The sequence below is a fragment of the Apteryx mantelli genome, chromosome 1, assembly GCF_036417845.1.
Source record: "Apteryx mantelli isolate bAptMan1 chromosome 1, bAptMan1.hap1, whole genome shotgun sequence".
Taxonomy (NCBI): domain Eukaryota; kingdom Metazoa; phylum Chordata; class Aves; order Apterygiformes; family Apterygidae; genus Apteryx; species Apteryx mantelli.
This window is the reverse complement of record NC_089978.1, coordinates 114,227,321-114,245,501: the sequence shown is the minus strand read 5'-3', so window position 1 is coordinate 114,245,501 and position 18,181 is coordinate 114,227,321. Positions and strand designations below refer to the sequence as shown.

Sequence of the window (18,181 nt, the reverse complement as noted above, 5' to 3'; positions counted from 1 at the left end):
TAAATAGTACAGTACATGGAAACACACCATCAATTATTGAAGAGACTTCAAAAGCTACTGGTATTTTAGAAAATAAGTTGTCTTTTGGTATGCCTATTATAATGTCTACTAAAATTTTTAAAACGGTGTAAATGAAAGTTTAAAAATCAAGCATCAAATGTTATATGAAAGCCTAGGAAGAGAAAGAACATAATAATAATAAAAGACAGATCTTAGGTTTGTTCAACATCAATTTAGAAAGAAAATAAAAGATCTTTTACAATTTCTTCTTGCATTCGTTAACCGTACTATTTCTTCTATGGTGACGTCGTAGAGGAAGTTTTTTATGAACCAGCTGTTTAAACTAAATTAGTTGGTCTCAGTCGTGGTAGAGTAGAAAAAATACAGAATTTTTGTGGTTGTTTCTTTTAACTTTGCTTTTTTAAGCTTGAAAGGAGATTTTGAAATACAAATATATATGATGCTCTGATCATAGCTGTGAAGATTCAAGACAAGGTTATCAACATGAGTTCATATTAATACATTTGAATACCAAGCAAATAATATCACTTGTTTTTAAAATACTTTAATTTCCTCAGGCTTTGAGGTAGTGACGCTTACTAAAGGGCAGAGTTTAAAGCAGAACAAGTCAACACTACACAAGTACATTCCCTTGAATCTATCGCCATAAATGTCTGGCTGAACATTTGCAATTGATCTATACTGTGATGATGTTAAGTGATGGTGATCTCTTATGATCAGTCTCTTTACAACAAGCAGTCACGTGTATCTGGCAACCTACTGAATGTAACTTCCCAGACTGTATCACCAGGGAAATCCTGAGAAGGGCTGGCTGTGTTAGAGAGGTTAAACTATCAGGTCACCTGCCCAGTATTTCAGTAGTTTTGAAGTTCAGAGAAGCCTTAAAGAAGATTTGACATCTAGATACTGAACTGATTGATATCTGCCTGCCTTTAGAAGGCTCTTTAGTTCAGCTCACAAAGGAGTAACAGTTTCCAGTAGCTGAGGTGAAAAAGCTTCAAATGAGGAAAAAAATGTGAAAAGAAAATGATGAAAGTAGTGAGCCACTAGACAGGTTGCTCAAAATGAAATGACTCCCTAATCTGTTGGAGGCTTAGTAAAAGAGTAGACATTCTTTGAAACATGCAATTGTGTATTGCTGGGCTCAGTCACTGCCTAACCTTATTGCCTGTATTATGTGAGTGACCTTGTTAGGTCATAATTGTCCTTAAAAATTCTTTCTATTTATAGCCATTTTCCTTCTGTTCCATTTTAATAACTGTGCACTGTAGTTATTGTCAATGGATAATTCAGTGTTTTTAATGTCTTCAGAAAGGAAAATAAATCAGTTTTTTCAGGAAACCAGTTTTTCCTTTAACTTTATACAGCTGGATGGAAACTTTTGGGGGCTGTCTTCAGAACAGGATACTTCTAATTTTGAAATGATCAAGTTTTTGGTCAAACCAGATAACATTCTTAAAGAGTTTAATATGGTCCAAAATAAATTTTGGCAAAACATACCTTGTCTTTAATCTGACCATGTGTGCATTTTTTGTTCTTTTTGAACTTAATTAAGGGCCATAACACTACCTTATTAGTGACATACATGTATTAAGAAAAGTTATATTCTGGCATCGGTATAAATTTTATCCCAGCAAAGTCTTTAAACAGGATAACATAGTTCTGGCTAACGCTTAAGTGAGCTGTGATTAAAATTCAGCACCTGGTTAGAAGCACTGTTTCAACTGACATAATGGTTTCACAGTATATTTCAATGTCAAAAATGTCTGCTGTGTCTCACTAAATTAGAAGTAGAAAAAGTTCAGTAGGTAGGGGGGAAAGGGATCATTGCTGGTCCTAAATTACAGGAACTGATTTGCTGTTGAGTAATAGCTCAATTCTGACTAAAAATAATTAGTGTCTATTTGATTATGTGTTCATGGGATTTTGAGCATAGAATATTTATTTAACTTCCTGGATCCAATAAATTTTTCCAAATTTTATAGCATTTTCCTATGAAGTGTTTGTTTCTGTTGTTTTGTTCCTTGTATTTTATTAGTCAGATGAAATTTTCTTTTGCTTTGTTGAGGACAGAAATGGAAGCACTGAAACAATTCCTATACCTTTACAGGAATTAAAATAATAGAATTGGTGAATATCTAAAAAATTAGTCTATTGCATATTTTTTAAGGAATTGGCCAAAAGGCAGGGCAGAGGACAATTAGGCTGTATTACTTAGCTTAGCACGCAGTTTGTTGTTAGCACATTTTTGTTTGATGTGAGAAAACTTGCTCATTAGCTGAGAACTGGTTCTTTTTTAAAGCACTGTAGGAATGATGATTTCTTCTACTTTTTTCATTGAAGAAATATTCTCCACATTAAGTTTCCCTATGATTCCCAAATAATCAGAGTAGAAACATGGCAATCAGGAACATAAAATTATGATGCATAGAGTCAGAATTTGAAAGAAGATTGAGGCATGTGCTGCAAAACAAAGAAACATTTTAATTATCTTCATCTTGAAAGAACGGAAATTGTTGGGATCTCCTTTGTTTTCTAATTGTGAGATACTTTTGCTCACTAATCTCTGCTCATCTGATGAACAACTAGCCTTGCAAAATGGCAAGATTTGTCAATGGCAATGCAAGAAGGTTAGCAAGAAGCAAGTCTGGACAGTCTCTTTTAGAAGAATTGGAATGGATTAAGGTTACCTTCATCTGATCATGAAACCGCACCCTCAACATCCTCGCTGCCTTTACAGCCTATTCCAAAGGTATTCTGTATTATCAGGTGACCATGGCTGTAGTATCTTCATTGATTAGGGATCCTGCACGTATTTTGGGGCACTGCTTTGAATTATTTAGTGTGCAGTGTCTAGCCAGTCTGAGTAGAATGTAAAACCTATAATCAAAATTTTGGGGAGATTTTCTAATTTCCAGTTCTTAAATGGTACCACCTGGTAAGGCATGATATCCCCCTGTATACAATGTATGATGGTAATTAGCGTGTTCCTTACAAATTCGCTCTTTTGGCTTTCTGACTAGAGCTTTCTGGCTGGTTTGTTTTTCTTGTGCTGTGCTTTGTTTATCTTTACTTTCTTTAAACTAGAGCACAATTATATAATGATAACCTTTAGCAGTAATCTTTTTTAAATGTCTTCAATGTGTATATGCAAAAACTGCCTACCTGACAGTTACCGTCACACATGTTTATGGATTGTGTTTTCAATGAGATTAAGTCAAAATTAAGTATTAAACACAAGGGTACGTTTCTCACTGTGGTCCATTACAAGACAAAGCTTAAACATGCCATTGAAGATGCAGTAAACCCACCAGTAAACACTGCTTGCTCTTGGGTTATCCATGACTTCCAGGTGACTAACGTATGAATCAAATAGCCACCGCTAGGGGAGCGAAGACCATTTGGGGGTTTAGCGTATCATTTTGGACTATCATATTACTAGTAGTAGAGCTATATTAGCTAGTAGTAGTGACATTTGGCTGTATAAAATTTTAGAAAAGCTACGCTCTTCTTTCATTGTCTGGACACTGTTTTCATTCCTTCTGATTGCACCTTTGTACAGCGTCTTTATATCTGAATCTTTAAATATAGTTGCTGTTTCACCTAGTAATGACTCCCTACTCTATTTCATGTTAGCAAGTGAAGAACATCAGCAAAAAAAAAAAACACCCCCCCCCCCCCGGGTGCTGCATATTGGAAAGGGCTGTTTAGGATTTGTGCAAAAATGCTGTCTATTTATGTTGCTTGTCAATAAAAATTTGTCCTCAAGCGATTACTAATTCCTTTTTGCTCTGGGAGAGATTATGGGGGAAGTGTAATTGCTTCATTCATTGAAAAGTGCAAGATTTTAAGTGGTTGTATGAGTAGTTGACTTTAAAGTAGACTTACCAAGGTTGCTCTTGAACTTGATGGATTAATTCAACAAGCATAGCATGAAAGTATATTCTGCACAAGCATAGGAGTTTGGACTTCACACAGTGAGATCACAGAGGAGTTGTTCAGCTGTGCAAGGGACATCATTATTGTTCTAGCTGTGTAATGACAATAATTATGATCATTATTTGTTGTGTTTTATAAAATGTTAGAATAAAATGTTAAAAAACCTATTCACGGTGTTTCAGAAATGTAGATTTAATATATATAGATAAATAGATATAGATATATATACCAAGATTCTACACTGGATTTCTAAAAAGCATCCTCTTGCTTTGTCCATTTTCATTCCAACTACCTATATGTTGAAAATGAGATGCACATGGTGAAATTTGACCCTTGGTAACTGAAAGCACAAACTATACTGGATTTCAAAGTATACTTCTAATATGTCTTCAAAAGGAAATGTTTTCTCAATTTACAATGAACCTTGACTGTGAAGGATAGAAAAGAAAAATTGCCTTTTTTCACTAAGTGAAGAAAATTTTAAATTTATAACTTTATACAAGATTGCCAGGGCCTAAGGCAAAAACCAGAGCATGCATCTACTTTACAGCTGCAAAAATAATTACATGACCACTATCTGTGGAGTAATCTCTAATGGATTACATTTTGTTAGCTTTTCATTATGTAATGTTAGAGCCAAAATAATTCATAGTAAATGGAAAAAATATATATTTTGATGTATCTGTGGCTTGGACCTTTGATGTTCTCCTAAGACATTTTATTATGAATCAGTTAATTTGTGAGAGGTCTTGGTTTACAGACAAGGTACTATGCTTGTAAAGCTGATCTAAGACTAACAAGTGTAGAAATTACTAAAGTAATTTGCTTTTATTAGGCAAGTACTGGACTTCTTTGTTGCTTCAAAGGTGCTAAAAGCCATCCGAGGTGCTATCTGAAAGGTTTTCTTCTTAGATTTATGAGGTCTTAGAGACTTGAAAAGCACTTATGCTTTGTTAAGATCATTTCACTTGATTTTTTTAAAACTTTATGTCACTTCTTTTTATATATCTCTTAGCTTTATCCAAGTGATATAATCTTCAGCAGTAATAAGAGGCTGCTTATTCATGGGCTAAACAGCCCTTTTATTATGTTGTAATAGAACTTTGGTGTAGCAAATAAACTCTTCTACACTTTCATGTGTTATTGGCACTGGGAACTGGATGTATGGGTTTTTTTTAGTAACTTGGTGCAACTTTTGTTGCAGTTTCTTTTATGTTCTGTAGTTTGAAGAAGTGGAAAAAAAAAAGTAATAATATGACCGGTGGTTCCAGGCCAGATCCAGTCTCTATTAAAGTAAATAGAAAAAAATTCTTTGACTTCAACAGAAGCAGTGTCAGCCCAGTGCCTTATAGTACTCATTTTATTGTATCTGGATGGCTTGGGGGTTACTTAGAAACAAAAAAATTCACATCCTATTATTAATACCATATTGAATATAAGCATTAGACTTTCAGTGTGTGTATGTAGCTATTTTAATGCTTCCATAACCAAAGTATTTTGGTGTTTTCTGTTCTGTTTCATCAATAGTTAGGATAATGTAGTAAAGAAGCTGTAAGAGTAAGTAAGGTGAACTTACTGAAGTTTTGTTGAAAGCAGAAGGGAAGCTAAGGGATTGATCTGTCTTTTGGCTTGCCTTTCTGGATAACTAAAAATGACATAGTCCCTCTTTCTGAAAACATATTTCACCTAGATGTTACCTGGATGAATTTTATTGTTTAAAACTGTCAATTTTCCCTAGTCCGTACAAGGAAAATACCCATATTATTTGCACTTTATAGAGAGAATTTCTTTGCTCTTAGATGGAGCATGCTTTCTCAAATCTTATTACACCAGACAATAGGTGCACCAAATTTATTTTTGAAATAAGCTTTCTAGACAAGGTCTGTTTGAGACAAGAGAACATGTTCATGCAACAACATTTCATTGTTATAGACTAGATGACCTCCAGAGGTCCCTTCTGACCTAAACCATTCTATGATTTCTTCTTCCTTAAATCTTAACATTCTCTTGTAGTAGTTTACATTGTTAAAGTGTTAGAGCAGTTTTACCCCTGATTATCCTCTTTCAGTGCATCAGCATCTACTGATTCCAGGACATTCAAAAAGTTTGATTATTAAGCTAAAGTATTTGAAATGTCAGTGCTTCAGTATGGAAGAGGGTTGCTGTTTTCAGAAGACATTTGGTAACATCTGGAATATACTTCAGTAGTCTTGGTACTCAAATATTCTTTAGTACTTACAGAAGTTACATCCTGTTTCTACAGCAGTGGTAAAATATTCTGTATTTATTGCTTTTGATTCCCATTTACACTTTTACACTTTAATCTTGAAATTTTCCTATTGTATATTATAATGAACATAGCTGAACACATATGCGTGTCGTTGTAACCACTGAATCATAGGGTAGTAGAATGTGAAGTAGACATATTTGAGAAGAAAGAATAGAAAAACAGTCAAAGAACTGAAAGTCCTTTTTGCTCCCCTTTTCCTTTTAGATTATACAGCATAGCAGAAAGTAGGTGCAAGAAAGATATTTCCCTCTGTCCCAAGGCAGATGCCCTATTTGCCTTCAGACCATTTTGAAAGGTCTTAGCAGCTAGAGTGCCCCACCTGCCAATCTGTAAGCTCACCTACATTCCTTAATGTCTAACAATAAATCACACCTAGCTTTGAAACAATATTAACAATCAAACCACTGTTCAGTAATGAATGGACATGTATCTGAGGTCCATGGCTCTTGGGACATATTTTTTGCTGCAGATTCTTGGCACTATTTCGTATTGACACAAGATTGTTGCAGGTAGCAAGAATGACCCATAGCTTAGTCAAAACCATAAGAGTTCTTTGGTTCTAATGTACTTTTCCATAACCATACACTTTGTTCAGTGTGGATGGAGTAACAGCAGTGGAGAGGTCTAAAATTTTATATGTGCTATCATTTGAGTTATTTATTTTTAGATTAAACCTAATGCCACTTACTTGGCAAGATTCAGGAATGCCATTATTCTGTTAAACTGTTGCCCTGTGTAATGGTCTGCTGAGCACAGTATGATGTCTCTCCTCCTCCCCAAAAAGAAAAATAATCACACAGCTATGAAAGGACTCAGTGGATGGAAAGAGAGTCTCCTAGGCCTAGGCTTGGCCAAATGATGAGAACAAATTCTAGTAGCGATGCCACAATAAAAATATTTCCTTCTTTGAAAAGGTCATAAAATTGACTTCTACCAAATGAAGGATGTGGTCCTGTATCAGATAAAGTAGTGACTCCCAGGAATTGTGAAAGTTTTTTTTTTTTTTTCCTAGAAAAGACACAAAAGACAAATTGGAAAAAGTAGTTTGGCTTAGGCTGCACTGATATTTGTCCTCCTTATAATGTCATCTCAGAGCTGGGAATTTTAGCTAGTTTGTCCATCTTTGCCCTAAATACAGAGATAGATGCAATTCGTATGGCCAGTGGCCAATCCTTAACCATAAACCTCTGAGCTACTAGCAGGCTGACCTTGTGCCTTGGAAAAAGAGCGGTAGAAAGCAATCTCTGTGATGCTTTTCCCCAAGTGACTTTCAACATTACAGATGGCATTTCATATCCTTCAGCTGTGATTGGAGTCCTTATGCACTAGGCAGAAGTTATGCCAGGTACATGTATTAAAGCAGTTATTCATTGCAAACACTCCTATGTCCTTGTCAGCTTTTCATTTCTGTCACTGTTAAAGTCACTTTGCTACTATCTTGGATGTTAAATACAAATGATAGGATAAACGTTTTTTTTTTGTTACTCTATGGAAACATTAGAGCTCATCCTCAGATGCCCAATGGAATTTATTAATTGAATTGTTCATTAATTTAATTAAAAACATGATAAAAGGAGTTGTTAAAGGCCAAAACACTGCTGTCCTGTTGGTGTACTGCTGGGTAATTTTTGACTTCATTTTCTTCACTCTTTCAGTTCTGCGAGATGACTTCAGACAAAATCCATCAGATGTAATGGTAGCCGTGGGGGAGCCTGCTGTGATGGAATGTCAGCCCCCAAGAGGTCACCCAGAACCCACGATATCATGGAAGAAAGATGGGACCCCTCTAGATGACAAAGATGAAAGAATTACAGTAAGTATAAAAAGGCATTGTTGAAAAAGTTTAGCGGCAAAATGAGCTAATCTAAAATTATTAGTTTCTTGAGCATGCAAGCCTCCAGCCATGCTGGAGCTCGATCCTTTCTTTGCCTTGGAGGCAATGCTAATTTGCATTTAGCTAGTAATGTGTCCTTCAGTCTTACACTATCTCATTGCAAGCTATGCATTTATATTTGTTGATGAGAACTGTGCAAAACCTATATTTTTCCTCTTCCTTAAAGGAATTAGAAGCTTTTGAAAATGAAATTCATTCATTGTCTTGTAATTTTCTACCATTTTATCCACTTACAAATTTCTGCAAGCTACATAATCTGCCTTCTTTATTTGGAAAGAGGAACCATCAGTAGCCTAGGTGAGACTTTTTTGTAATTTCTTCTAAAAGAATCAGTGCAGTAAAGTTGTGCAATGGATTAGAAAGGATAGTAAGGCTTTTGGGATATAGCTGCATTTCTTTAGAGAGAAAGTGGCTTATCCTAGTCTCTCAAACTGAAGTATTTTCTTATTAGAAGTGTTGTCATATTCATTTGTATCTGTAGCTTGCTGAGTGCAGTGCACAATTATTCAAGAGTATGGAAGAAGCAACTTCTCAAATCAGAAAACTATCATTCTTTTAGTTTTTGACATGTAAAACAATAAGCTATTGAGCCTAAAAGGCTTGTAGAAATGGAAATGAATAAGGAGTTCAAAAATCATTTATATGCTGCCAAAATGGTAATCCAAAGCATCTTTCCCTATGGTGGGAAACTGTATCATCTGAAAGTACACACCATATAGGATCCTGTTGGTAATACACTAGCATAAAGGAAGATCAGAGGCATATACACTTTATACCTTAATGATATGCTGAAATGAGGAAATTTGTAATGGAAGAAAACTTAAAACCCAGCAACATAGGTAAAAAACTACAACTTCTGTTGGAGATTTAAACTGCCTTGTTTCATTCATTTCTTACAAACAAGACAAAGCTCAGGCACCCCGCACTTGTGGCATACACATACATTTAAATTTTTAAGTATCCTATAGAACCTGTACTGATTGCTGGCTATTAACGAAATACCTCCAATCATACAAAAAAAAACCTTTGCAATTTTCTTTTCAAATTTCCCTTCTACTGTTACAAGTCAATTGACTTGAGATAAACAGAAGATTCCAGCACTACTTTTTTCTTCAAGAAATGCCTTCTACACTTGCATTTTCTATTGCTATACTTCATTCTCTTGAAGGAATTTCAGGTGTCCTGTAGTGCAGTACCTTTTCTTTGTTGTGCATTAAAACTGCTCCTCTCCCAGCTGTCAGAACAAAGACATGCCCAGAACAAAAGCAACTATTGCGGATTGGCATCACCACCTGTACTTTATTAAAACTGTGCTAATGATGGAATAAAGCCGCTCATTTTGGTTTTGTTTTCTGGTGATTATATAAGATACTCACCTACCTTCTATTCTTTCAGCATGACATCTGCTGGAGTTTTTTTGTGTTATCAGTTTCTGCTTCCAAAAACAAACAAATGGAAATGAGTTTTGATGTAGGTGTAGAGATACACTTGTTTCACATGCCGAGATGAGTGTTCGTGTTCAGAGGTGTAAATTAACAGTGCTGAGATAGCTAGCTCGACTGCATTAATTTATGTCATATTTGCCTGGCATTGTCTTAAATAGCACTATTAATATCATGGCCACTTTCTCACACAGACGAGAGATTAAAGCTACATTGTAATGCAGATTTGCATTGACTTACAGCTGTAGCAGGATCTTGCCAAACGGATAAATATGCATTCAGATGTGTGTCTTAGCAACTTCGCAGTAACCATCTGTATTTTCTTGCTAGTGGCTGGGAGACGAGGGGAGACTGGGACCTGGAATGGGCAAGGCACTAAAAGACAGATGGGCAAAATGTATTAGTGTGGAAACCTGACTTAGAATTATTGCATTTCTATTTACAATCTTTTTTAGATCATTTCCATTTCAGTTTAACAATAGGAACGTAAGAATTAAATCAGTGCAATAACTGACATAAGAATGAAGCTGTCAGCTTTTAAGTGACAGATGCTTCTTTTTTCCATGAAATCAACCCTTTTTTTTCGGAATGTTTTTTCATTTGTGCATATATTTAAAGTGAATGCATAGATCCACTAAAATGGATGGCAAAATTCTCATTCACATCAGTAAGGCTAAATTTCAGGTAACGTAATTTACAAGAGTTACCTTCTTCTTTTTAAGCCATGAAGTTACCAGATAAGAAAATGGCAAAATATATGTGGCAGTGCGTCATACATATGTAATACCAGTGGGCATATTATCAATGGAAATATTTGTAGTGGCTCCACTTTTAAGCATTTCTAGTTGTTTTCATTCTTAAAAACTTGTTCATCTTTGACTCATTGCCATTTTAAGAGATCTGTGAGTGTCAAAGACTGTTTGAAACTTTTAATACATTTTTTATTCTGACAAGAGATTTCAAATAAGCTTTAAGATTGTACTTGTTTTGCAATAAGGGATGATGCTTGACACTTCTTTTCTGATTCATATCTATAAATTCTGCAAAAAGAGGGTATGTCCATGAAGGAACCTTCTTGTAATTATTTGGAAGCTTTTTTTCTCCTGGATAATAACAATGTTAATCTTGGAGTCAACAGAATTGGGCTTTACAGACTGAGTGTTAAGGGTGCCAGAGAAACAGAGGTGGTAGCTTGGTTCCTGACACAAAGTTTGAACCAAGAGATTGAGATAAATAGCAGTTAAATAAGATCCAAGTTAAGGCACAACTTCCTCTGGAATGCAATAAAAAGAAAATATTATTTTGTCCTGGTAGGGTTAAGGAAATTGATATGTTTATGTAGGTGAGATAATAAAAATCAAAGTAGCCTTTGCATAGTTTTGGTCCATTTGTAGCGCAAATAAATGTACTTTGAAGAGAAATAGGTTTCTGTGTCTTTCAGGTTATAAACAGTAGTGAATGGAACAAATATGAAATGAAAGTAGGAGTAGGGGCACATAGCTATCTGTGCTGGATTACAGAAGCAGACATTCTCTTTGAGTGTAACTCCCCAATACTCCTCAGTTTTAGCACAAGTCAGGCTCACTGTAGGCTGTTCCCTGTATACATTTCCACTGGGTGCATCTGATGAAGAATCATTGTCAAAACATTTTTTTCTCCTTGCTCTTGAATGTATTGTCTATAAACAGTTTTCTCAGTGTGTTGGAACAAAACATGTTTTTTCTTATGTGTATTCTTTGCACCACAGTATGAAAACACTTGCTTGTAGATGTGGTTATTCCCTCTCCATGTATTGCAAATGAAGCAGGAATGAGAGTCATGCGTGTGAGACAAATGCTTATCTTTAACTTAATTTTGTTGAACTGAGAAACAGTTATCATGAGGCCGGAGCCAAAGTGGTGAGATTCTGTGCACATCTAGTTAATTTTTCTCTGGGGATCATTGTAGACTCAAGAATCCCTCCTTACAGCGTATATAGCTGAAAGGGAGTACTCCAGTGCAATCCAGTGAATAGAACTAATTTCTCCTTCTTACATTTAAAAAATAAAATGTATTTTCCAATTTTCTGAAAAAAATCTGCTATAGGAGAGGCCGTGCAACTCTCCTCTTGAAGCTTGAGCCACTGTGGTGAAAAGAAATAAAAGATCTTGACTATGAATGAAAGAGACAGTAACGCACTGAAGCAGGGAATTTCCTCATCCTGTTCCAGACCTCCGAGTTGTTTGTGCATTTGCAATTGTTGCCTTGCCCAGATCAAATTCGTAGTCCCATAAATTCCTGGGAGCAAGGATCTAGGCTAGGACTCCGGGGTTCTCGGTATCCTCACCAGGAATGGGCATGCTCCCAACCCCATCAGTCTGGCAGCCCAGTTCTGTTAGTACATAGCTGAGTGTTTAAGGCACTTACCTCGAGGGGAAAGCTGTGAGTTTGAATTCCCTTAGGTTAAGGAGGAAATGGAATCAGTCTTCCAGTTTCTGCTGACTGCTCTAATCTCTGGGTTGGGTCTTTCCAGACTTATTTTGTCTAGATACAGTTGGCAGGAGCATCAGTAGCTATGCATGCCATTAGCAATGACTTGCTTGGGTTTTGACAGCAATTGCAGTGGGGGCAGGTTGCTTGTAAGCCCATGAACACCTACAGAAAGTGTGCCTCTGTTTACTGCCATCTTCCTGTTACACCTCAAAACCTCCCACTGCTTTCCAAATGGTGTCCCTGCTGCTTTCCTACCACACACCACTATGATGAAACGTGTGCCTCATTCTCCACCTCTGTCTCGCAACCTATCCCTCCATCCACGTAGCCTTTTTCTCCTGCCTTTCTAGCCCCGCTCCATCATCTGTTTGGTGCTAACTGCTTGTGTGGAGGTAATAATGTGGAAGCTCAGATAAGCAAAACCTCCTGCTCCATGCTGTAATGTAAAGGCACTCTTCCTTCGGCAGTATTTTAATGTAAATGGCTGCTGTTCTATGATCTGTAATTCAGGCAGTGTTGTCTGTCAGTGTGAGATTTGCTCGGAGCCTCCCTTAAGGAACTTTGTTGCTGCTTCGCCTTCTTTGTGAATCCCAAATGCGACTGCTTGTGCAGGAGATGCTGACGTCAGGAACTTAACCGAGATGGTGGCACCTCTGGGCATATCTTCAGGCAAAGACTGGCAAAAATTACAGACTCTCAGGAGCTCAGAGGGTTCAAAGAGGAGATTGTGGATGTCTCATCTAGACAGAGGAACTTACATGCGCTTTTGAAACTCTCTCAATTTGTTTCATGTTTTAGGGGCAATGCCTACTTAATAAATGAAAACTTAAAAGATCACAGTGCAGTCAGAGCACCTGTAATTATCAATACTTGCCCTGTGGGAGAATGTATATGTATCTTGCAAAAGCTCCAGAGCAGCCCCATGTCTGAGCCAGGATTAGAAGTCAGAGTTTCAGAGCCTCTGTTCCTGCCCCTTGCCCAGCCGTAGCCCCTGCTTCTGCATGTGGCTTAATTGTTCATATGAAGTAATGGTGCGGGTGGTAGAAGAAAGGAACTGTGCATACTGAACATGAATTTTTAATAGGTAAAATCTTTTACATATACATGAAAAAGGATGGTGGCACCAAAAAAAGAAACCCTTTGTAATTGAATACAAAAAGCAAAGCTCTCGCATTGGAACTTTGGTGCAGTACTGTGATTGCAATTTTTCCCCCTTTCATATTAAGTCTTACCTATCATTTATCCTGAATCATCATCATTTGATTTTTAAAAGCAAAACCTTGAGAAGCCATTTATCTTTCCTTGTTCAAGATTCTTAGCTTTTAAGATCAAAGTTACAAGATGAATAATGCATACAGGTTTTCATTCCTTTTTTGTGTGGCTGTCTTGTGACATCAACAGTTCTGAATGGCTTACACTCTTATTTTAGATAAGTTGTAACTTGAATTCCTGATTCCTGTTTCTTATCCTGGCCCTTAAATAGCACGTCAAAAATATGAAGCAGTCGTTGTGTCTCGCACAGTGCTATTTTTACACAACAGAGTGATGAAAATGTTTTTGACAATATGCAAAAATAAAGCCTCTGATCTTCTTCTGTGACAGGAGCACCTCCTTAGAGCTATCATCCACAGGAAAACATTTTATTTATTTGCCCCACATTTTTTGTTAATGAATTACCAAAAAGAACTTGGTTCATTCTTATTGGTGGAGGCCATTCACAGCCTCATTGTGCTTTGACAGGTTTAAAAGTACATACGTGATTCCAACATCATTTCAGTCATAACAAGAAATAAAAAAGGAATCGAAGAAATTACTATGCATATCAGTTAAAAAAAAGGATTGTTTTGATTGGAGGGAACAGTGGAAAAAGCAGAAATTAATTCCCTATCCACGAAAGGTCCCTTTCCTTTAAAAGATAAATTACCGTGGGAAAAATTGCAGAGGGTAGGTGAATCAAGAAAAAGGAAGGAAAATTTGATGGAGTAGAGTTTGTTTTTTGTCAGGAATAATGCTCTCAACTCTTTAAAACAGCCATGTTCCTGCCATAAAGCTATGTTCTGTAGTACTGTTATGATGCCCTCTCAGTTCATTCAAGGTGTTTATCCTGATGTCTTTCTCCTCCCTTTCTCACTTCTTTTTTCTGGGCCTCCTCTTTTTTTTTTTTTTTTTTAATCAATTTCTTAATCTTTTTTCTACAGCTCCCCAAAATACATATTTTAGCTTTATATAAAAGGAATGTATATTCTAGTAGAAAATGTAATGCTTGCTCCTAGGATAATGTAGTCTATCCTGTGCAGAACTGCACACAAGATCATGAACTGGGTGCACAGCACAGAAAGCAGTAGGGTAGGGGGCCAAGTAACTACAGTTAAGTGTTTTATTTCATTTTAATTGTTTTTCTTTTTTGGAGCAGATTAAAGGGCAGGCAGCAATTTCCTATAAGCCCCAGGAGAGTTAGAAAGAGAAGTATATTTTTTCATCTGATTCCCAATATGTATTTGGTCCCCCCAGCAATTTCCTTTCTTCCCAGTCCTTTTTCTCCCTTCTGTCTCTCTTTTTCTCACTTCCTGAGAGGTTTGACTCCCTGCTCTACCTTTCTCTTTCCTCCTTTTGCTGATCCCTCCATTGCTGGCTTCCTCAAGGATCAAGGGCAGGTTTTGTTAATGATTTATATTTCTTCTGTTATTAATATTGCTTCCTCTGGCAACACAGTTGGAGCTGCTGTGAGTTAACTTGGCACCCAAAGGGGAAAAAAATGTAAAAGATTGTCAAAAAGAATTTGGAACCGCATAGCTATCCCAGAGGATGATGAGAATGTTTCTAAGTCCTGATGTTTCTTGCTCTGAATTTTTCCAAAATGTGACATTTTTTTTCTGTGTTCCCTCTTAAAGCTTTATTTCAGGGTCCCTCTCACTCTTGCTGGATTCTCTTTACTCTTCAGATTCTTTAGCACATGCAAATCATTCAAAATATGTCTACTGGCCAGTCTTCCCTGTTGGCTGTTCGGACCATGACATGTCCTTCTGTTGTCTCCTGCATTATCCTCAGGTCAAATTTCTTGCCTTCCTCCTCAGTCCTCCCTGCATGCCTGCTTCGTCACTCCTGTGTCTAAACCACTCTGGTTTCTTCACATCTGCATCACCACTGCTCCAGCATTTAGGCAAAGGGTTCTGATGGTATCTTCTGCCACGCTGTTACTTGCCATGTCACTTTTATATTATCACAGCGATATCTGAGCCCTTTTCACTGGTACGTTAATCTTTATGGCTAGCATTAGTTGCATTGTTTTAGTAGTTCAATTAGTTTTGTGCATTGTGAGTGTTTTTGTTTGTTTGTTTGTAACTGAGCCCTAAAAACATTACCCTCCTCTACAGAAGACCCTTGGAAAACTGAAAAAATCTGACTAATTCTAATAGCCTGAGTACCATTAAAGGATAATTGACTTATTAACAAAAGAATAAGAGAAAATTTTGAACCCAAAATGTTCTATTCCTGTTCGTTGTCCTCTTTCTCCTCCTCCACTCCATGTAGAGGCTGTCATACTCGCATCTTATTTTACACTCAGCTCTTTGAGACAAAACTTTTCACCTCTTACTCATTCATGAGTAGTGTCCAGTCCTGAGCCCAGCTGTTAATAGTGACAGCTCCTGCTTATTACAAGCACTGAGGTAAACGTGGATTGAAAATCCCAACCTATTACTAGATTCTCCCCTCGCAGCTCTTTGCAGGTTTGCCATTTTAAAGAGCAAAGCTATGCAGACTTTGTCAGGCAGATGTGAGCTCATTCAGTTTGCTGTTTGAATCGACCAGAAGCCATATGGCAGCGGTTAATGTGGCGCCGAGCCTGAGCTAATAAGCCCTGCTGAGAGACAGGCTGGATCACTCAGGCACGGTATTGTACTAATATGGCCACACAGCCTCTGCTGTGCTGAGCGTAAAGGCAAAAGCAGCTTGCATTGGCTTGCAGTGTTCATGCTCCAAGCCAATGCAAATGTCCTGAAAACGCCCGTGTGGACTTTCCCTTCCTTCTCAATAGCATCTTACACTCAACTGTCTCTAATACTTCTTTGGAGGGCAAGCCACTTTCTTCATTGGTGTGATGTGCTTGCTGCAAGAAAACGCCAGTTAGCCAGCTAGTCTGAAGTGCTTATGAGTCATACTCAATGCCAGAAGTTGTTCTAATTAGTTTAAACGATTCATTTTTAACCCTGAGCTTCACCCACCCTCTATGCAAGGTTGTTGGATAAAGTGTAAGACATGGCAGGCTGTGCCCTGGGGCACAGTGACAGTACATACTGTAGAAGAATCTACACAGAAGAAAACAGAGGAGAAGGCTAATGAACCAGTCTCTGGGAAACTGAACATTGGTAGAGAATAACCAAAGTCACCTCTTTTCAATAGACATCTCCAAAGGATAATGTTGCTGGGTGGATTCATTGGAATGGGAGGGAGCATCATGATGCAGGGTGGCAAATGGGCAAATATCAAACGTCTGCAGACTGGGGAGGGTGGCAGGTCCAGTTAGGCGTGTGCTGGGTTTCACAGAGACTCGATTTTTCATTTAGGGCCAAACTGACCTCCTTGTGTTTGCAAAGATATGCCATGTAATAACGTAACCTGCTGTGCAAGGTTATGAGACTTAGAGAGACAAACTGAAACTACTGAAATAGAAATTCATCATAATTCATGTTAGATTAGAAGGCTGATTGTGGTCATTTCATAGCTGGCATTTTAAACCAAGTTACTGCTGATCCCAGTGTCAGAAAATCATTTTCTCCCTACAGCTAAGAGTTGCTATCCCTTCTGTTTTCTCATCACTTTCACACAAAAATGTTCCTTTTGCATCAGTGGTGCCCATTGCTTCAGCTATTTTATTTTTTTTCTTGCCGTTTAAAATGTGTTAGGCATGAAGACATATATAATTATGGTTTTTCTGTATTGTTTGACCCAGCAGCAATAGAAGGTACTCCTTTGTGTGAAATAAGTATGCATTTTTCTATGTTCAACTTTATTTTACAATGATTTCTACATTTAAATATGAAAATAAAGCAAAAAAGAATGAAGTTCTGTTGCAGATGCTCTGCTGACTTAAAGGAATTTGAAAGCTCCTTGACTGAGTCAAAACTCTCCATGGATTTCTTTTGTCCCTGGTCGTGAACTGATGACCTAGATAATAAAAGAAAATAAATGCCTGCAGCAAATAGGATATGTGTTAGATATCTGAGTTTTGAGACTTCCACTGGCCTAGACGTAAGACTATGAGGATTTTCTTGTTAAAATGGCTTATTGAGAGTTTTGAACCTCTGGGACCATCTGAAATGATAGATGTGGAGTCTGGGAAGCTTCTCCTCCTTAAAAAAAAATCAAAGAAAAAGAAGAACAGGTGGCTGCTATCTCAGACTAGGTTACTTGAGATATCCAGAGCATGCAGAGCTTTATGATTTGAGTGGCCAGGAGCAAAGGTGATTTATTACGCTGAGAAAGCAAGTCCTTTGTTTTGTTTAGCTGATACTCTAGTTGTTGTTTTGGGGGGGATGAGTAAGGGAGATGAAAGAAGGATGTAGGAGGGAAATTGTTTCTTCATTCATTTTATTCTCTTAATGAAAAAGAAACATTTGTGTTTGCTTGGCTTTTTTTAAGCAGTCAGGAAAGCAGACTTTGCTTGCATTATGCACAATAAAGATGAAAATCAGTTTTAGAAAGTTATTTCTTCTCCTGCCCTCCTCTCATCAGCTATATGGAAATCCAAAATGTATAGTGTGGACATCCTTCTCTGAGTCAAAAATCCATTTTTGGAGAGACTGTTCTTCCCAGCCTCTTTGCGACTGCTGTGCTGTGTGCCTTCTTTGATTCCAAATCATGAGCAAAAGCAATGAGAGACAAAGCAATATTTGAAGAATCAAACTTCTAAGAGCCCTTTAAGCTAAAACTAAAGTGTTGAATCACATCCTGGAAAAAAAATGTATCAAGTATACAGGAAACATTATACTGTCACGAAGCACAATGAGCTGTTGCACTGAATGCTAGTCATTTCTTTGTGTTACAAGTTGTATTAAGCAAATAAAAAAAGGGAAAATAAGCAATCCTGATTCCTTACTTTCTAGAGTCTATCCATGTTCTGTT

At 37.2% G+C, this 18,181-nt stretch overlaps 1 protein-coding gene across 1 annotated transcript in view; it reads left to right on the top strand.

Moving 5' to 3' along the window:
• Nucleotides 1–18,181, top strand: part of ROBO1 (roundabout guidance receptor 1) — a 744,575-nt gene that overhangs the window by 622,078 nt on the left and 104,316 nt on the right. Inside the window, exon 5 of the mRNA XM_013948595.2 lies at nucleotides 7,906–8,063. Within this exon, the coding sequence (XP_013804049.2) occupies nucleotides 7,906–8,063 (158 nt within the window). The remainder of the gene's footprint in view (nucleotides 1–7,905; nucleotides 8,064–18,181) is intronic.